Source organism: Jaculus jaculus, chromosome 12, assembly GCF_020740685.1.
Source record: "Jaculus jaculus isolate mJacJac1 chromosome 12, mJacJac1.mat.Y.cur, whole genome shotgun sequence".
Taxonomy (NCBI): Eukaryota; Metazoa; Chordata; class Mammalia; order Rodentia; family Dipodidae; genus Jaculus; species Jaculus jaculus.
The window spans coordinates 33,654,687-33,675,868 of NC_059113.1; the positions used below are offsets into that span (position 1 = coordinate 33,654,687).

The 21,182-nt window shown below is 42.1% G+C and overlaps 1 protein-coding gene and 1 pseudogene across 2 annotated transcripts; one reads left to right on the forward strand and one right to left on the reverse strand.

The window, feature by feature from the left end:
• Positions 1 to 1,525: 1,525 nt before the first annotated feature.
• On the reverse strand, positions 1,526 to 21,069 carry Zswim7 (zinc finger SWIM-type containing 7). Of its 2 annotated transcripts, XM_045131730.1 has the most exons (6): positions 20,923 to 21,069; positions 17,842 to 17,863; positions 11,907 to 12,009; positions 7,829 to 7,892; positions 3,196 to 3,300; positions 1,931 to 1,943 (listed from the first exon to the last, which is right to left on the reverse strand). In XM_045131730.1, the coding sequence occupies exons 1-5, from the start codon at positions 20,996 to 20,998 to the stop codon at positions 3,206 to 3,208; spliced, it is 360 nt and encodes a 119-aa protein (XP_044987665.1). In that variant the 5' UTR covers positions 20,999 to 21,069; the 3' UTR covers positions 1,931 to 1,943; positions 3,196 to 3,205. The 2 variants fall into 2 exon arrangements, with proteins under 2 accessions (XP_044987664.1, XP_044987665.1); XM_045131729.1 differs by lacking the exon at positions 7,829 to 7,892 and having other exon boundaries at positions 1,526 to 1,943.
• LOC101599780 lies at positions 15,432 to 15,676 on the forward strand (annotated as a pseudogene).
• Positions 21,070 to 21,182: the final 113 nt, after the last annotated feature.

Sequence of the window (21,182 nt, forward strand, 5' to 3'; positions counted from 1 at the left end):
AGGCACTTGCCTGAGAAGCCTAAGGACCCAGGTTCAATTCTCCAGTACCCCTATTAGCCAGATGTACATGGCACATGCATGTGGAATTTGTTTGCAGTGGCTGGAGGCCCTGGCATGCCCATTCTCTCAAGTCTCTCCCTCTCTGTCTCCCTCTCTCTGACACACACAAAAAATGCTTAAAAAAAAAAAAAAGTATACTGTAATCCCAGCACAGGGTGGGGGTGGGCAGACCGGAGGACACTAGATTGGGCTTTCCTGATAAGCCAGTCACTGATCTTTTTCTGGCTTGTGCAAGTATGTGCCCAGGTGCATGCATTTGTTTACACACATGTATACGTCACACACATAGTACACACACATCAAAAAGTTACAAATATAGATAAAATTTAATTAATTAATTTAATTTTATTTTTCAAGGTAGATTCTCACTCTAGCTCAGGCTGACCTGGAATTCACTGTGTAGTCTCAGGCTGGCCTTGAACTCACAGAGATAGATCCTCCTACACCAGCCTCCTGAATGCTGGGATTAAAGGCATGCACCACTATGCCCAACAAAAAATATACACAATTTCAACTTTATGCCAAGTCCAAGTTTGTCAAGTAGCAGAAAAGTCTTGTTATGTGGTAATGAAGATTATTGCCAACACAACATAACAGGAGACTCTGCCAAGCCCAGAACACTGCCACATGTGGCATTGGGCTTCCCAACAGCATTTATTCATTTGTGTCTTGGGATTTGGGGCACAGGGTGGGAATTTTCTAGGCTATGAAGTCATCTATTCCATCTGTCCACTTTTTCAGTTCCTACAAAGATGCTGCAGGGGCCGGGCTAGGACTGAGGTAAGAGGATCACCATGAGTTTGAGTTCACTCTGAGACTACACAGTGAATTCCAGGTCAGCCTGAGGTACAGTGAGGCCCTACCCTGAAAGATGCTGCAGGTTTATGAGCTCCTACAGTCAGGGAATGCCTGTCCCTTTTCTGGCTGTGGATGGTTTTACTTTGTTTTTGTTCTAGGTAGAAATCTGTCTCCTTTTCATCTTCATATTATGGTTACTCTTGTTATCTCTTGGGATCATCTGGGTTTCTTTACTCTCCTCCTAACACTATTCCTGGTGTCTATTGTGTCTTTCTTTTCTCAGAGTAAAAATTCCTAATACTATGTAGTGTCCTTCTAGGATGTAATTTATAGTCTGCTCCTTTAGCCTGTTAAGCCCTGATGTTCACAGAGCAAAGCTGCTCTCTCTTTTCTATGACACCTCTGCTGATAGACTCTACGAAAACTTCCTTGACACCAACACTCAATATTCAACTTAGCAAAGCCCGAACCCCTGAGTCTTTTCATATTAGTTGTTATTTAGCCATTTCTCTGCCTTATTCTTTTACTGCTGAATAAATTTCTGGCCCCAAGGAAAGTACACAACAGTTATTCATGTAAACTTACTCTTACTCAGTTTGGTCTAGCATCCCAGCTCTACAAAAGTTATTGGTGCTTCAGTAACTTGAGGACTGAACTGTAAACACAGTATGGCTTTAGGGTTTTATTCCAATCTACAGTGTTCAGTTCCACACAGGAGCAGTTTCACCCAGAGGGCTCAGAGTCTGGTTCAGGTTTTAAATAGTAGAGTATACAAGGCTCCTGACCATACACATACCCTCTGCAAGCTTCAGCTGTAAACCAAAATCCATCATGCAGTCTAGGAGGGCAAATGGATAGTAACAAGAAATCTGGAAGCTCCATTACAGTTTCTTCCTTGTGAGCCATGAGATGTTAAAAATGTTTCCTGATGGGCTTTTATTCTGAAAGAGAATGATGTCCCATCTGAACCTTTATGCTTCTTGTTTCTTCTCCAATAAGATGTCAGTCAGATGCTTGTCAGAGACACTGAGCTGTTGACAGGTCCTTGTAACCTGACTGAGATAGACTGCCAGGAGATGCTTACACTGGAATACAAACACAAACCTGTTAGGAACAGGTGCCTTGGCTGGTCAGTAAATCAAGACCCCTGCCCCCTTGCAGATGTCACAAGAGAAAAGGATGGGGTCATCTGCTATGGTTCCGGTTCCTCCTTGCCTTCAGAGAGCGGTAAAAACAATGGCTAATATTCCTTGAGGCACTATGCTATTCAGTGCTTCTCACAATTTTATTTAAATCTTAACAGGTATACACTTCATTTTAACTATATGTATACAGTTCACTCCCTTAATCAATAATCCCTCTGAGATGGGTAAGGAACAGTGGTAGACTCTCACATGTACTGGTGTATACACAAATCTAGAGAGTTGACTATTGGGCCTTATGATCTTTACAACCTGAGGAGGCCTTGGCTCAATCCTGTCATTTATGTGTGAAATATTCTAATGGCACCTCAGCTATGAATGGGATACCCAACCTAGCTTCCAGTTCCCAAGATGTCTAAGATGTTAACAGTAGAAAAGAAGGGGGAAAAATGGGTGGACTTCAATTTTCTTTGGCAAGACTTAGGAATAGCAACCAGTCCTCAGGAGGGCAGTGCCTTTCTTTCCCTTTGGAAGAAGAGTGTAAATATGTCCTGTGCTTGCTTGATGCTCTGGAGTCTGATGAAATCAGCAAAGGCTTAGAAGTACAGGTAGAGGCCTTCCTGCCCCATGAGAAGGTCATGTGTGATGAGCATTGAGTATATCTGTGGTATGGAAAGAGTTAGGCCTATGCCAAGTTGTTGACATCTAATTTAGTTCATACTTTTTTTCTTTTCTCAAGGCAGGGTCTCACTCTGGTCCAGGCTGACCTGGAATTCACTATGTAGTCTCAGGGTAGCCTTGAACTCTCAGAGATCCTCCTACCTCTGCCTCCCAAGTGCTGGAATTAAAGGCATGTATCACCATGCCTGGCTTAGTTCATACTTTTATGGGGTCATTTAATTCCCCAGTACCTACATCCAGGGTTACTTTATTGTCTTCCTCAAGGCTTTACCTATGGCCTCTTAAGTTAAAAAGGAAACTGAAGTAATTCTAAAAATGACATTGTATTTTGGGAGGCTAACTGTTCCAAAGACATTAAAGTCAAGGACAACATACCACACTTTGTTTCAACACAGAATAAAATTCTTATTTTGTGCCTCTTCTCCACCCCAATTTTTGTAACTCTCAGAGCACAAAATAGGGCTAACCATCTCTCCTAATTTGCCTATAATGGCAAGAACCTTCCCTATCTTACCAGTAGGCTGTCACTCTTCCTTAGCACTGAGAAGGCAAATGCAGGACATGAACAGTAATGACAGGAGGCCAAACATATGTATGTTTTGCCAGAACTTCCAAGAACCTATGGAAAAAAGGACAACTGGTGTTATCCCTCAGAAGATTTGGTTTCTGGTGCCACTTCCTTTCCATGACCTTATCCATTTAATGACTAATAGTTGCTTGCAGATTGAACTAAAAAGAACTGTCATGTTTTTACACAAAAGGGGAAACTGTTCTTATAACTGTGTGAACTTGCTCATCTCTTTGGGACTTCAGAAAGTAGAAGAGTTTCAAATGTATTCAACCATCCACATAAGCCATTTTGAACTTATGCTTAGTGATTCACAGGACTCACTCCATAAGCTATAAAGAGTTGCGGGGGGGGGGGGCCTGGAGAGATTAATCAGCGGTTAAGGTACATGCTTGCAAAGCCTAATGGCCTGGGTTCAAGTACCCATGTAAAGCCAGATGCACAAAGTGGTTTGTCTACAGTGGCAAGAGGCCCTAGTATACCGATTCTCTCTATCCCTTCTTCCCCTACCACCTTTCCTTGCAAATAAATAAAAATTTAAAGAAAGCATTGAAGGGAGAAGATGCTCATGTACATTTTATTGTGGGGTTTCTTAATCTCCTATTTCATAGCATGCGAATATTTCTAAAGCTTCAATCCTATCTAGAGAGTATATGAAAATTGGTAGAGTGAGTGCTATGCAGGGATAGGACAGATGAAGAAAGTAGAAAAGGGCTTTTGAGAAGCATTGAGTGAGGAGAATAAATAAGAGTCTTGCGAAAGGGATGACTCAGCTTCTCAGGGTGGAGGTCTCAGGAAAGGAGGCAGGTCCAGATCTGCCTACTCATCTGGCAGGATGGAAGGAGGACATAGATATGCGGGGCGTGGGGGATGAGAGGCTCTGCAAGAACAGTCTTGGTGACAGCCCATAGGGGCACACGGTATAAGGGAAAAGTAAGATTTGTCTGTGGACAAATTAGAAACTTCTCTACCAAGTAGCCAAAAACTCTTTGCTGGGAGCTAACTGTAGTTTTAGGTTTTTGCATGTCCCCCAGAGGTCATATGTTAAAGGCTGGGTTGCCATCTTGCGGCACTTTTGGAAGGTGGGACTTAGAGAAAGGCAGGTCACTGAGGGCATACCCTTGCAGGGGTGCTGAGATCCCAACCCCTTCCTTCCTTTGCTTCCAGGCTGCGGTGAGGTGAAGAGGTCTTTTCAACCACCTGCTCCTGCCGTGATCTCTCTATTGTGCTGCCACAGGCCCCAATGACTGTGGACTGAAACTTCTAAAACTGAGCCCGTGTAAACCTTTCTTCCTTTAAGCTGGTTTATGCCAAGTGTATGTCAAGTATTTGTTACAGTGGTGTTTGCATTCCTTGACTTAACTTCCAAAGTAGATTATTACCATCAAAGGGAAGCAGGAACATCTCAAGGGTTATTCTACAATGGACTACCACGTTTTAATTTGCCAGAGAGCCTTCACATTAGATAGAGGTACTAAGATGGCATTTTTAATGAAAAAGTTCATTGTGTGTGTGTGGGGGGGGGGGGGCGGGGAAGGCCTTAGGTGTAATTCTTTGACTTGCTAAGTAGGCTAAACTCCACCTTATTGACTTGTCTCCACCTTCCTAGTACACTGGGATTACAAACATGTACACCATCCCCAGTTTTTTCTTTTATAAAATATTATTTATTTGAGAGAAAGAAAAAGATTGGGTGCATCAGGACTTCTAGCCACTACAAATAAACTCCAGACATATGCACCACCCTTGTGAATCTGGCTTACATGGGCACTGGGGAAGTGAACATAGGCCAGCAGGCTTTGCAAACAAGTACCTTTAACAGCGGAGCCATCTCCCCAGCCCAGTTTTTTTTTTTTTTTTTTGCAATGACAATGTTGGGGCTAGAAAGTTGGTTCAGAGGGTAAGAGCACCTGACATGCAAGCATGAGGGCCTGAGTTTGATTCCCAGCACCCACATAAAAAGCTAAGCATAAGATAGGGGTGGTGGCACACACCTTTAATCCCAGCCCTCGGGAGGCAGAGGTAGGAGGATCACAGTCAGTTTGAGGCCACCCTGAAACTACATAGTGAATTCCAGGTCAGCCTAAGCTAGAGTGAAACCCTACCTCGAAAAACAAAACAACAACAAAAAACAAAACAAACAAAGCAAAACAAAAACAAAAAAGGCTAGGCATGGCCATATACACTTATAACGCCAGGGAGTGAAGACAGAGAATTACTGAGGCTCAGTGGTCAGCCAGTCTGACTGAAAACGGCAGCTCCAGGAAACAATGCAGAAGAGTAACAGGACACTGGAGATTCTCTGGCCTTTGCACATGTGCACATGGAACACTTGTGCATTTGCACACACATGGTTATACACTGTACATATACACACCACACCCACATGCCTAAATAACAAAATTTAAGCAAGGTTTTTAAAAATGCTTGTGCCACCTAGTGTGCATGTGCAACCTTGCACTTGCCTCACCTTTGTGCATCTGGCTTATGTAGTATTTGGAGAGAGATCGAAATGGTCCTTAGGCTTTGCAGGCAAGTGCCTTAACCATTAAGCCATCTCTCCGTCTCTCCAGCCCTAAAATATATGTTATTTATTCATTTTTAAGAATGAGAGAGGCAGATTGGAGAGAGAGAGAATGTGAGTGTGCCAGGGCCTCCAACCACTGCAAATGAACTCCAGATGTATATGCCACCTTGTGCATCTGGCTTTACTTGGGTACTGGGGAATCAAACCTGCGTCCTTTAGCTTTGCAGGCAAGTGCTTTAACTGCTAAAAATAACAGCCCTAAAATAAAATAAGTAAAAAACTAAAAAGAAATTATCTCAGCATTCCCAGAAATGACCACTCCCAAGAATAAAATTAGAAGAAACAGGTCTTGAGTGTCTGCTTGTCACATGTTCAGTAGTTTGTATGATGCAGCTATTTTGGTAGTTTTAAAAAATTATACGCGAGAAAGTAAGTAAAAGAAAGAGACAGGGAGGAGGGGAAAATATGCATGCCAGCTTCAGCTGTTGCAAACAAATTCCAGAGACATATGCCATCCTATGCATCTGGTTTATTTGGGTCCTGGAAAATCAAGCCTGGGTCCTTTGGCTTTGCAGACAAGTGTCTAAACCACTAAGCCATCTCTCCTGACCTTGGTAGTTTTTTGACTAATTTGGCAGAGTCTTGGGAGATGCTAGGTTATTAAGAATGCTAATGACTGGATAAGAAGATGCGTATTATACAAAGATAAGCCCCAGTCTAAATTGGGTATTGAAAAACCACATTCATGCGTTTCCTATTGCAGGGTCCTGTTGTGTTATAAACATCACTGAGTATTAGTAAAACTTCTCTAATGTGTCTGGAAGTCTTAAACTGAAAACTCAGTTAATCCTAAAGAAAACTCACCAGGATCCAAGGATGACATGAATGAATATAACTTTAAGAGTTGCTGCTTTAGCTGTCTCCCAAGTCTCTTCTCCCTAGACTTAACATAGGGAGGCATAGGCTGCCAGCACTCTGGACTGGCCTGAATGAGTCAACGGTCTCTTCTTTTTTAAAAAAAAAGTTTATTTTTATTTATTTATTTGAGAGCAACACAGAAAGAGGCAGAGAGAGAGAAAGAGAGAGAAAAGAGGGAGGGAGAGAGAGAGAGAGAGAGAGAGAGAGAGAGAGAATGGGTGCACCAGGGCCTCCAGCCACTGCAAAAGAACTCCAGATGTGTGCACCACCTTGTGCATCTAACTAATGTGGGTCCTGGGGAAGCGAGCCTCAAACCAGGGTCCTTAGGCTTCACAGGCAAATGCTTAACCACTAAGCCATCTCTCCAGCCCTCCCTTTTTGGGGGAGGGTTCAAGGTAGGGTCTCACTTTAGCCCAGGCTGACCTGGAATTCACTATGTAGTCTCAGAATGGCCTTGAACTCATGGCAATCGTCCTACCTCTGCCTCCTGAATGCTGGGATTAAAGGTGTGTGTTACCATGCCCAGCTCTAACAGTTTCTTCTTATTGCTGATCCCCAATCCATCAGAATTGCTCCCTGGACTATGGTGAAAAAAGCCTGATAATTTAAGGACAGAGACAATTCTAAGGAGCTTCCTTTGCCTTGTCCTTTCAAAGGCTGGCAGAGACTCAAAAATGTTCAAATGCCAGAGGCAATAAATACTCAGAGTAATTTCTTTCATTTGTCTCTTATCTAGTAGTTGACAACTAATGAACCCAAAAAGTCAGTCAAAAATCTGAATGAGAAATATTTAGAAATGACAATTGACCTTAGGGATAATTTAGGTCCTTCACACTTCAATGGAAAAACAACCCCCTCTTACAGGAATTACTCCTAGTTCTTCCACTCGTTGCCTGTAATGTTTTTCCCCTAGAAGTGAGATTTTTTTTGTTGTTTTTTTTTGTTTGTTTGTTTTCGAGGTAGGGTCTCACTCTAGGCCAGGCTGACCTGGAATTCACTATATAGTCTCAGGGGCCCTCAAACTCACAGTGATCCTCCTACTTCTGCCTCCCCAGTGTTGGGATTAAAAGCATACACCACCATGCCCAGCTCAGAAGTGAGATTTTAAAAAGAAACATGCAAGCAAGGACATACTTGAGACCAGGACTGGACTTGTAGGAATCTCACTTGGAGGAAGTCTTGTGAGTGCAGTTAGGTCCTAAGGAGGGCAAAGTCACATTGGAAGTCATCCAGCCACAGGTACAATCTTAAAACCAAAGCATCCTCCATATTTTATGCTGGTAAGCTAGGTTCTTTATGGTTCCCTGGCTTGGCGCCTCTCTCAGGAAGAAGGGTTATACATTCCTGCCCTGTTGGATACAGACTGGCTACATGACCTGCAAAGTTAATACAATGTGAGTAGCCAAAAAGAAATGTTAACTCTGCTGAGTTCTCTCTCCAATATTCCCTAGAAGGGTTGCTTCAAAGATGGGATCCTAAAATGATGTTTTGGATCAAAGCTGCACATGACTCCTTGTGAATATGTGGCATGAGCAAGACAGAAAACTTGTTTGTAAGTCTTTCCAATTTACAGGTCATTGTTAGCATGGCATTCCTTAGTCTCTTCTGACTGAAGTCTCCCTCTTTCTAAGTGAGCCAAAGTTTCTAAAAAGCAATTCAGATGGTAGCAAAAAAGTGAAGGCTTTAGAACAGTTACACATTATACCTGGAGGACATAAAGAATATTTGGGTTGAAGCCAGGCGTGGTGGCGCACGCCTTTAATCCCAGCACTTGGGAGGCAGAGGTAGGAGGATTGCCATGAGTTCAAGGCCACCCTGAGATGACAGAGTTAATTCCAGGTCAGCCTCCTGGACCAGAGTGAAACCCTACCTCGAAAAACCAAAAAAAAAAAAAAAAAAAAAATATTTGGGTTGACCTACTGAATAAAGGTTGACTTATGGAAAGATAATTAGCTGGGTATCAAGGCAGCGTCTGACTCAAGTTTTATCATCTTATACAACCCCTGAGTTAAGCCACATTCTTACTATACTACTATATAACACAATCATTAAGGTTAACATGAAGATGTGAGATTTCTATAGTATCATTAACTCAAAGTCCAAACTGACTGCTGTAATTCTAGGAAGCTAGCATTTTTTATGATTAATAAAGCAATGTTATAGGATACAACTGACAAAAATAAGTCATGTTGGCCATGATAATTAAATATTTCAAATAAAATCTTTAAAATTTTAATTAGGGGCTGGAGAGATAGCTCAGTGGTTAAAGGCACTTGCTTGTAAAGCCTGACAGGATGGGTTTAATTCCCCAGTATCCACATGAAGCCAGATGTACTAAGTGGAACATGAACCTGGTTTATTTGCAGTTGCAGGAGTTCCTGGCATGCCTATACCCTCCTTAAATAAGTAAATGAAGATATGTTTTAAAAAGAAAAATTTGGAGGCTGGAGAGAGAGCTTAGCAGCTAAGGTATTTGCCTGCCTGCAAAGCCTAATGACCCATGTTCAATTTCCCAGCACCTATGTAAGCCAGATGCACAAGGTGGTATATGCAACTGGAATTCATTTGCAGTGGCTGGAGGCCCTGGTGTGCCCATTCTCTCTCTCTCTCTCAAATGAATAAATAAATAAAATAAATCTATAGAAATATTTTTAAAGCAAAATTATAATATTTTCATTTGCTTTTTATTTGATAGGGTCTCCCTCTAGTCCAGGCTAAGCTGGAGCTCAGACTGCAGTTCCGGGCTGGCCTAGAACTCACAGAGATTCTCCTATCTCTGCTGCTGCAGTACTGGGATTAAAGACATGTACCACCATGCCTGGCAAAAGTAAAGTTTTAACTAATAGCCAAAGCACATTACTAAAGGACAGTTGGAAGTTGCCTGCCCTGGTCAAGTGTTAAGCTGATAATGCAAGTGATACCAAAATTCTAAAGCTAAAAAAAATTTGGGAAACTTGAAGGGTCTTTCATTTATGGTATTTTAAGTGAATTTAAAAAAAACAGCAAAAAAAAATAGGAATACCACCTCAGATACAAACAAATTAAGTGACTCTCATTATTTATCTATAAATTCACCATGAGAAAATTCTAAGAGGCAGTTTCGAGTAGGAAAATACCTTCCAAAAATTATATCAAAAATTTTCCTTAATGAGGAACCACCTGACGATTTTGCCAGGTCGATGAAAGTAGGTTACAGTGTAGAATTTAAGTGGATTCACTAAGCAAGGGCATATATTTATCCAAGTAGACTTTGCTCAAATCATTCACTCGGTAAGAACATGGTTTACCATGGTTTTTCACCGGGAGTTACTGACATGGTCTCTGCTCTGAGAAGTTTATTGTAGATAAGCCACAATTTAGACAATAAGAACATTTTCCCATCTACTGATAGCTTATTTTTCACCCCTCCTAAGCTAGGCACAAAGACAACATTTTTATTTCTTCATTCATAAAATACCTCAACCTCAATTCCATTTACTACAATTTCATATAGCTAACTTGGGGCAGTAGCTAGCTATGTGGACCATTTGTATAATCTTTATTTCTAAGTTATATTTTTTAGGTACTGTGAGGTAGCCAGATATAACAATAACTTCACTTTTCCACTTTTCAGTTTCCTGCAAAAGAAATTCTTTGCTAGGTTTCTGGTAAGAATTATTAGCAACACATGAAAGCAGTTTACAGCCTGCTGAGAGGCTGCCACTTCACAAACCTAGCTATCCTTACTGTAGGGCTCAAGGAGCAAACCTGAGGTTCATTTAGACTCCTTGCACTTAGCAGTTTGAACCTTAAATAAATACTCTTTGACAAGTTTGGAAAGACAAGTTTGGAAAGATCAGTGCTGTTAATTTTTTCTGCACACATAACAGGACCTCAAAGTTCATTTTGGCATTTGCCTGTAAGAGATTATGAATAAGAAGAAAATGTCAGTATGCTGGGGGACAGGTAGGCTGCCTCTATTATCAACAAGAAAAAAGCAGGAGTTGACTATACTCCATTAGATTTGAGAAAGAGCCTCTACACCATTGCTGAGAGTACACATTGCTCCTGGGTAGAGTAATGCTTACAGATATTAAGTACAAAAGGTCAAAAAAAAAAAAAAAAAAAGACAAAATACTAGCCAGCACTGGTGGCTCACACCTTTAATCCCAGCACTTGGGAGGCAGGTAGGAGGATCACTGTGAGTTTGAGGCCACCCTGACAGACTACATAGTGAATTCCAGATCAGACTGGGCTACTGCAAGACCCTACCTCAAAACAAAACAAAACAAAACAAAACAAAACACAAAAAGGACTGGAGAGATGGCTCAGCAGTTAAGGTAGTTGCTTGCAAAGCCTAATGACCCTGGTTCAATTCCCCAATGCTCATGCAAAGCCAGATTCACAAGGTGGTACATGCATCTGGAGCTTTCTTTCTCTTTCTCTCTCTTTCTTTTTTTTTGTGGCAGCTGAAGGCTGTGGAGTGCCCATTCTCTCTGTCTGCCTTCTATCTCTGCTTGCAAATAAATAAACACTTTTTTTTTTTTTTTTTTTTGAGGTAGGGTCTCACTCTAGCTTAGGCTGACCTGGAATTCACTATGTAGTCTCAGGGTGACCTTGAACTCACGGTGATCCTCCTACCTCTGCCTTTTGAGTGCTGCAATTAAAGATGTGCACCACCACGGCCTGGTGACAAACACATACATATTTTTTAAAAAGACAAAATACTGCATGATTTCATGTTTGGAATCTAAAATAGTCCAGTTCACAGGAGCAAAAGTAGAATTGTGGTTACCAAGCGCTTAGGGGGTAGAAGAGAGTAAGCTAGGGAGATATTAGTCAAAGGGTACAAATAAGTTCAGGAGATCTACTATACAATGTAGTGATCACAGTAACTAACAATGTCTTCCAGACTAAAATTCCTGAGAGTAGATTTCAAGGGTTTTTATCATAAAACAAGTAATGTGAACTAGTAGATGTGTTAGTATCTTGATTTGTCATCCCCCAAGGTATACTTATATCAAAACATTATTCCGTATGCTAAAAATATAGTTTCTGTCAACTTAAATAAAAAATTTAAAAATTATGAATATGCTAATTTTGTGAAGCTGGGTCAAAGCTGCTCAGTAGGGCAGGAAATATTTCACACTGGTCACCAGCTTCCAAAGAGATTATGACATGATTCATGTCCTAAGGAGGTTTGCTGAGATCATTCCCACCTCTAGAGTTCTACCTGATAAACATGCCTTCCACTGGGTGATGAGATCAAAGTGACGGACTGTCGGTCAACTAAGTCCAAGGCCTGGATGGCTGATGAACCAAACACAAACTTCAACCTAGGAAATACAAACGCTCAATATTAGAAGGGCTCACCTCAGTAACTTACCCAAAGTATCTTCATCCTCAGCTCTTGGAGAGGCATGTTGGAAATTGAATCTAATGCTTCCTATGTGCTACCTCTGAGCTCTATCCTTAACTCCTATATCTTCAGCATTAAATATATATATACATATATATTTATTATATAAAATAGAGCCAGGCATGGTGGCACACGCCTATATATGTATATATCTGCCTTCTGAGTGCTGGAATTAAAGGTGTGTGCCACCATGCCTGGCTCTATTTTATAAATTTTAAAACATATTACCAGGCATATTTGTTCATTTTCCCAAAAGTTAGTATATAAAGCTATCAGGGAACTGGGAAGAGGCACACTTGAATTTTTAATATTAAACATATGAAGATTTAGTCAACAAAAGGAACTAAAACTTGTTGAGAAGCTTATCAGACAATCACTGTTAACTTTAGTACTTTTAAAAAATTGCTTCATCTCTTTTATTACTTATTATAAATATCTCTCAAACATTTTTCTACACCATTTAAAAAATATATTTATTTAGCAGGGCATAGTGGCACATGCCTTTAACTATAGCACTCAGGAGGCAGAGGTAGGAAGACTGTTGTGAGTTTGAGGCCACCCTGAGACTACATAGTGAATTCCAGGTCAGCTTGGGCTAGAGTGAGACCCTACCTCAAAAAAACAAAAACAAAAAGAAAAAAAAAACACCCCAAAATTATTTATTTGAGAGAGAGAGGCAGATAGAGGAGAGAATGGGGGCACCAGGGCCTTTAGCCACTGCAAACCAATTTCAGATGCATGTGTCACCTTGTACATCTGGCTTACGTGGGTTCTGGGGAATCAAACCTGGGTCCTTAAGCTTCATAGGCAAGTGCCTTACAGCTAAGCCATCTCTCCAGCTCCTATATAATTTTCTTAAAAATATTTTATTATTTATTTGCAAGAGTGAGAGGATGAGAATGGGAATGACAGGGCCTCTTGCCACTGTAAATGAACTTTGGATACATGTGCCACTTTGTACATTTACATTGGTACTAGGGAATTGAACTTCGGCTGTCAAGCTTTGCAAGCATTCCAGCTCCTCTATATCTTCTTCTTCTTCTTTTTGGTATTTTGAGCTAGGTCTTACTGTAGCCCAGGCTGACATGGAACTCACTCTGAAGTCCCATACTGGCCACATACTAATGACAATCCTCCTACCTCTGCCTCCTGAGTGCTGGGATTAAAGGAGTAAGCCAATACATCTGGTTATCTATGTCATTCTTTTTTTTTTTTTTTAACATTTTTTTCTGTTTTTATTTATTTACTTGAGAGCGACAGACAGACACAGAGACAGAGAGAGAGTGGGCACATCAGGGCCTCCAGCCACTGCAAGTGAACTCCAGACACATGCGCCCCCTTGGGCATCTGGCTTACATGGGTACTGGGGAATCAAGCCTCAAACCAGGTTCCTTAGGCCAAGTGCATAATGACTATGCCATCTCTTCAGCCCCTCTGTTATTCTTTTTTTTTTTTTAAAATAAGCCTTTGTTTCAGTTTCTTTTTTTTTTTTAACTTTATTTATCTATTTATTTGAGAGAGACAGACACAGAGAGAAAGACAGATAGAGGGAGAGAGAGAGAATGGGCGCGCCAGGGCTTCCAGCCTCTGCAAATGAACTCCAGACGCGTGCGCCCCCTTGTGCATCTGGCTAACGTGGGACCTGGGGAACCGAGCCTCGAACCGGGGTCCTTAGGCTTCACAGGCAAGCGCTTAACCGCTAAGCCATCTCTCCAGCCCCCCTCTGTTATTCTTAATGGCTACAAAGTATTCTGCTGTATGGGGCTAGAGGGATGGCTTAGCGGTTAATGCATTTGTCTGCAAGGTCAAAGGACCCAGGTTCAATTCCCCAGGGCCCACATTAGCCAGATGCCCAAGGGGGCACATGTGTCTGGAGTTTGTTTGCAGCAGCTGGAGGCCCTGGTACGCCCACTCTCTCACTCGCTCTCCCTCTTTCTCTGTCAAATAAATAATAAAATATTTTTTAAAAAAGATTCTACTGTAAAGTTGAATTTTTTTTTTTTTTTTTGAGGCAGGGTCTCACTCTAGCCCAGGCTGACCTGGAATTCACTCTGTAGTAGTCTCAGGGTGGCCTCAAACTCACTGGGATCCTCCAACCTCTGCCTCTGAGTGCTGGGATTAAAGGTGTGCACCACAATGCCTAGCAAAGTTGAATACTTTTATTCTACTCAAATATTGTTGGTTAGGTTATTTCTGCGTTATTTTGTTTTGTTGCTATAATAAACAATACAGTAAAATCGTTATGAACACCATGATTACTTCCTTGGGATACATTTTTCTAAGTGGGATATCTGGGACAAAGAATATGTCTGTTTTAAAACTGTATAGCCAGTTGCTAGGTTCCCTTCCAATTTACATCTCTACATATTCCTGCCAACATTTTTCCTGGGGTTGCCAGTTTTAGATTTTATTTTTTATAGTTTATATTTTTATTGTTTTATGTTTTTATAGTCACTAATAATAGTTATCGTTTCCCCCAAAAGTCTTTGCCTGTCTGCATTCTTTCATAATTTTCCTAGTTTCTATTTACTATTTCTTTTTTCTTTGTTTTGGTTTTTTGAGATAGGGTCTCACTCTGGTCCAGGCTGACCTGGAATTAACTCTGTCATCTCAGGGTCGCCTTGAACTCATGGCAATCCTCCTACCTCTGCCTCCTGAGTGCTGGGATTAAAGGCATGCGCCACCACGCCCGGCTACTATTTCTTTTTTTGAGACAAAGTTTCATGTAGTCCAGACTGGCCTCAAACTCACCATGTAGCTGAGGACTTAAGCTCCTGATCCTCTTAATGTACTTTCTAAGTGCTGAGATTAGAAGAATGTACCACCATGCTTAGTTACTTGTTGTTTAAACAGTAATTTATCCTTCCTATAATAATATATATTTCTTTTTTTAAAAAAATTATTTATTTATTTATTGAGAGCGACAGACACAGCGAGAAAGACAGATAGAGGGAGAGAGAGAGAATGGGCGCGCCAGGGCTTCCAGCCTCTGCAAATGAACTCCAGATGCGTGTGCCCCCTTGTGCATCTGGCTAACGTGGGACCTGGGGAACCGAGCCTCGAACCGGGGTCCTTAGGCTTCACAGGCAAGCGCTTAACCGCTAAGCCATCTCTCCAGCCCAATAATATATATTTCTTATTAAAAATCTAAATAATAGCTGGGAGTGGTGGCGCATGCCTTTAATACCAGCACTTGAGAGGCAGTGGTAGGAAAAGTGCCATGAGTTCAAGACCACCCTGAGATTACATAGTGAATTCCAGGTCAACCTGAGATAGAGTGAGACCCTACCTTGAAAAAATCTAAAACCGGTTGTTAGCCGCCATACAGACACAGGCGCCATGTTGTTGTCTGCCGTCTCCTGACGATTCTGGTGAAATTGGTAAGCCAAGCTGGGACAGGCTTCTCCTTCAACACCAAGAGAAGCCGCCTCTGAGAGAAACTGACTCTTTTGCATTATGATCCAATTGTGAAAAAAAAAGTCCTCTTCATGGAACAGAGAAAAATACACTCCCTCTAAACAATGGACTGAAATGAATTTGATTTATAAATGAGAAGATTGAGGGTGGGGATACTGATTCAGAAATCTTGCCAGTAAGTTAAAAAGGAGACATAAAGGGAAGAGAAAGGAAGGGAGGAGGATACTTAATAGATTGATATTATATATATGTAAGTACAATGATTGTGATGGAGAGGTAATATGATGGAGAATGGAATTTCAAAGGGGAAAGTGTGTGGGGGGGAGGGAATTAACATGGGATATTTTTTTATAATCATGGAAAATACTAATAAAAATAAAAAAAAATAGTTAAAAAAAAAAAAAAGAAATCTTGCAGCAAGAAATGAAAGAAGAGGAAATGGTATGGCCTGACCACCTCCTGTGATTCCAAGGCTATTGTGAAGGAAACAATGAAGAGAAAGAAAGTTCTTCCTATTAGGGCTGTATCATTGAATTAGTTATTTATCTTTCTGGATATTTTTATAGGCCTTAATAAAAAATATTAAAAAAAAGAAAAAATCTAAAATCAACAAACAAACAAAACAAAACAAATCTAAATAATAGAGAAAAGGTTAACATCTTTCCCTAGACTTAAAATTTATATACTGTTTGGTTTTTTGAGATAGGGTTTCACTCTAGCCCAGACAGACCTGGAATTCACTATGTGGTCTCAGGGTGGCCTTGGACTCACAATGCTCCACTGCCTCCCAAGTACTGGGATTAAAGGCATGCGCCATCATGTCTGGCTAAAAAAAAATACTTTTATTTACTTATTTTCAAGGACAGAGAGAGAGAGAAAAGAAAGACAAAGAGAATGGGTGAACCAGGGCCTCTAGCCATTGCAAATGAACTCCAGAGGCACATGCCTCTGTGTGTATCTAGCTTTATGTGGGCACTGGGGAATCAAACTTGGGTCATTCGGCTTTGCAGGCAAGTGCCTTAAATGCTGAACCATCTCTCTAGGCCAAGACTTTTATTTTTTGTGGTGTTGGTATGATACCCAGGGTCTTGAGCATGCTAAGAAAATGCTCTACTACTGAGCTGCATACCTGAGTCTACTTGAGGACTTTTAAATATACATGTACATATGCAATGGAATGCCACTTATTCCTAATAGTTTTACTTTACATTGCTGTAGTTATACTTTTGGATTTTGTGACATAAAAGAAAATTATATTTGATTTCTGCATTTTTTAGACAACTGGCCATTCTATTTGTCTTTCTGAAGTATTTATATCACCTGCAATTAATAGTTGGCTTTCTTGGAAGATAAAGATGCTTCTAAGTTTTTGTTAATTTAACAGCTACAATTTCTAGAACAATGTCAAACAATGGTGGCGAGGCCAATTAGGGGAAAGTTTTATACTGCTTAATATGGTGTTGGTTATTTATTTGCAACATTTTTTGTTTGTTTTTGTTTTTTGAGGTAGGGTCTCACTTTGGTCCAGGCTGACCTGGAATTCACTCTGTATTCTCAGGGTGGCCTCAAACTCACGGTGATCCTCCTACCTCTGCCTCCCGAGTGCTGGGATTACAGGTGTGTGCTACCATGCCTGGATTATTTGCAACATTTTTAACAATCATGTCAAAAAATAATATTCTGGGCTGGAGAAATAGATGACTTAGCAGTTAGGGCACCTGTCTACAAATCCTAAGGACCCAGGTTCAATCCCTCAGTATTCAGATGCACAAGGTGGCACATGTGTCTGGAGTTCATTTGTAGTGGCTAGAGGCCCTGATGTGCCCATTCTTTCTCTCTTAAACAAATAAACTTAAAAAATAACCATCTAGTTTTATTAAGACTATATTTAGAAGTTAAGAGTTGATATTGAAAGGATTTGGCTTTTATACCATACTTATGGTTTAAAAAGAAAATCAAGGGCTGGAGAGATGGCTTAGCAGTCAAGGAGCTTGCTTGGGACCCAGGTTTGATTCTCCAATACCCAAATAAACCAGATGCACAGGGTAGCATATGCATCTGGAGTTTGTTTCTTTGAAGTGGCCAGAGGCCCAGGTGTGCCCATTTGTTTTTTTTTTCTCTCTCTCTTTCTCTCTTAATAAACAAATAAAAGTATTTTTCCCTTTTGTTTTTCCTTTTTGTGATTTTTTTTTTTTCCCCAGTGCTGAGGACCCAACCCAGAGCCTTGTGGTTGCTAGGCAATCATCTACTGAACAAGATCCTCAACCCCATAAATAAAAATATTTTTTAAAAATAAAAAAAAAAAATCAATCACAACAGAGTATGTACTTACGATAACAGGTGCTCATCTGGAACTGTAAAATGGGAATGGAAAAAAGTTAATCATGCTGAACTAGTGACCATAGACATAAAAATCTTATAAAGACTATAATAAAAAAGACTGCTAGCTGGGCATGGTATCGCACTGAGGAGGCAGAAGTAGGAGGATCCCCATGAGTTTGAGACCAACCTGGGCTCCAAGTGAGTTGTAGGTAAGCCTGTGTTAGAGTGAAACCTTGATTCGTAAAACAAAATAAAAAGATTTTTATGCAAGGTGGTCAGTTGAACCTACATATCTAATTTTACTCCTCCTCAAGTTCTACTAAAATAAGAATCAAAGATTTTTTTTGGGGGAGGGTTTTCTGTGGTAGGATCTCACTCTAGCTCAGACTGACCTGGAATTCACTATGTATTCTCAGGGTGGCCTCAAGCTCATGGGGATCCTCCTACCTCTGCCTCCTGAGTGTTGGGATTAAAGGCGTGCGCCACCACGCCCTGCAATCAGAGAATGTTTTGAAAAAAGTCATTAATTCCAAAGATGAAAAAGACAAGGTGAAACGACAGCTAAAATACATTGGAAGCTGACGAAAAAGTAGAAATTAATAAACTCTTAGTAAAATGATTCCTAAGCTAACAATGGGGAGGAACCAAGCACATTCCAGAACCTACTATCCTTCCTTCACATGCCCCCTCACATGAAACCCTAAGAAATTGGTGGCACCAGATAGCTCTGGAGGTGATCATCATGCAGGGACACAAAAGGATTTTTTGAAAGCAAGCTTAAGGGACTGGACAGATGACTCAGTGGTTAAAGGTGCTTGTTCACAAAGCCTGGCAGCACCAGTTCAAGTCCCAGTACCCACATGAAGCCAGATGCACAAAGTGGTGTATGTGGTCTGAAGCTTGTTTGCTGTGGCGGGAGGCCCTGGTGCACTCACACTCTCTCTCTTTCAAATAAATAAGTAAAAATATTTAAAAAAAAATAAAAGTAAGCCAGGCGTGGTGGCACACGCCTTTAATCCCAGCACTCAGGAGGCAGAGGTAGGAGGACTGCAGTGAGTTCGAGGCCACCCTGAGACTATAGAGTGATTCCAGGACAGCCTGAGCTAGAGTGAGACCCTACCTCAAAAAAAAAAAAAAAGTAAGCTTAAGAAGTATAAGGACCCCAGTTCCTCTCCTTAGCTGTAGATGACAGTCAGTTCCTCTTTCTGGCAAAGACTAGGCTTATTTCCTTCAGAGGTTCAAATACAGGATACCTGGACAACAGTCACAGTGAACTCAAAGTGTCATACAAAAATCGGGGAGGGGGGTTGCTGGAGAGATGGTTTAGCAGTTAAGGTGTTTGCCTACAAAGCTAAAGGACCTTGGTTTGATTCACCAGGTTCCACGTAATTCAGATGCACAAGGTGGCACATGCGTCTGGAGTTTATTTGCAGTGGCTGGAGACTCTGGTGGGCCCATGCTCTCCCCCTTCTCTCTTTGCCTCTTTCTCTCTCCCTCAAATAAATAAATAAAAATATTTGAAAACAAGCAAACAAACAAAACAAACAGGGGATGAGCTGCTATCTTTCCCCAAATAACTCAGCAAGCAATCAGCAGGCCTTCAAGTATTTTTTTTTTAATTTTTTTAAAATTTATTTGAGAGCGACAGACAGAAAGACAGATAGAGGGAGAGAGAGAGAATGGGCGCACCAGGGCCTCCAGCCACGGCAAACGAACTCCAGACGCGTGCGCCCCCTTGTGCATCTGGCTAACGTGGGACCTGGGGAACCGAGCCTCGAACCGGGGTCCTTAGGCTTCACAGGCAAGTGCTTAACTGCTAAGCTAGCTAATCTTTTACACATGAAGTGAACTTCATTACTTCTGACTGATACGCAAGCAAAAGTTGGCTTACTTTCTCAGTCCCTTTTTTTTTTGGTTTTTCGAGGTAGGGTCTCACTCTAGCCCAGGCTGACCTGGGCTATGTAGTCTCAGGCTGGCCTCGAACTCACAGTGATTCTCCTACCTCTGCCTCCCAAGTGCTGTGACTACAGGCATGTGCCACTACGCCCGGCTTGCAATAGCAGTTTTGAGGTCTGACTATTATATATAATGGCCATTTTTGGAAAGGGAAGTCTATTAGTCCATTTTTTTCCTGGACAGAATCTCATGTAGCCCAAGCTGGCCTCAGGTTTGGTATACAGTGGGTGATCTTGAACTTTGGATCCTCCCGGTTTTCATCTCCTGGGATTACTGGCATGCACCACCAAGCTTGTTTTTTTTTTTTTGTGGGAGTTGGAGGGTGGGGTTGAGGGAGGGTTTTGCTCTATCCCAGGCTGACCCAGAGTTCACTATGTAGTATCAGGGTAGCCTCAAATTCATGGCAATCCTACCTCTGCCTCCCTAGTGCTGGATTAAAGGCGTGCTCCACCTCCACCACGTCCCCCTTTATGCCTGGTTTTTGTTTGCAGCGCTTGGGAATCCAACCCAGGGAAGCTTTGTGCTAGCCACGCCTTCTCAACAGCGCTACAACCTTAACGCATTAAGATTCGCCTTATCCTCCAACTGCTAAGACCATCCTCGCACAGAGACTTCAGTGAAGACAGGCGCAAGCCACCCTCTGCTGGCCACAGGGGAAAAGGTACTTTCTCTGAGCAAAGTAAAAGACCATGTAAGTTTGCATCAAGATTTGAGACAACGATAAAGTTATATAACAGGAACAGCAACCGCAAAAAAAAAAAAAAATTGTTTTTGCAGCTACATGTGCAAGTCCCTGGGCCTTGGCCATTTCTCATGTATTGCTAGCGCTTCGGGTGGGAGGGGGAGCGGACGGAGAGGGAGGCGGAGGACAGAGAGGGAGGGGGGAGGAGTGGGAGGAAGGTAAAGGGGAAGAAGAGGAAAGGGGGGGAGAAAAGGAAGAAGGAGAAGGTGGGGGGAAGGGGAAGAGGCAGATGAAGGGGAAATAGGAACGGTAGTTGTGCCAAACGGGTCTGACTTCTACATTCAAATGTTTCCATTTTCATCAAAAGCATTTGCGAGCCCGGAGCCCAGCGGCGGCCCGGCCCGCCCCGCACGCTCCACGCCGGCCCCCGGCGCAGCCGCACCCGGCCCGTACTTGGCGCGCCGTCCCGCACCGCAGCGGCCATCTCGCTCAGCAGCTCCTCCGCGACCGCAGGCAACGCGGCCTCCATACCACCACCTCAGGCGGCCACCGCCGCCTCCACAACCTGCTCCGACGACTCCCGGGGACTGCACCGCCGCCACCCCCCCCACCGAATGACGTCGCCGTGCGTCACCGCGCATGCGGCTTCATGACGTCAATGACCCTCCAGCCAATCCGGGGAGCCCTGGGCGCGGAGGGCGGGGCGTTCCGGC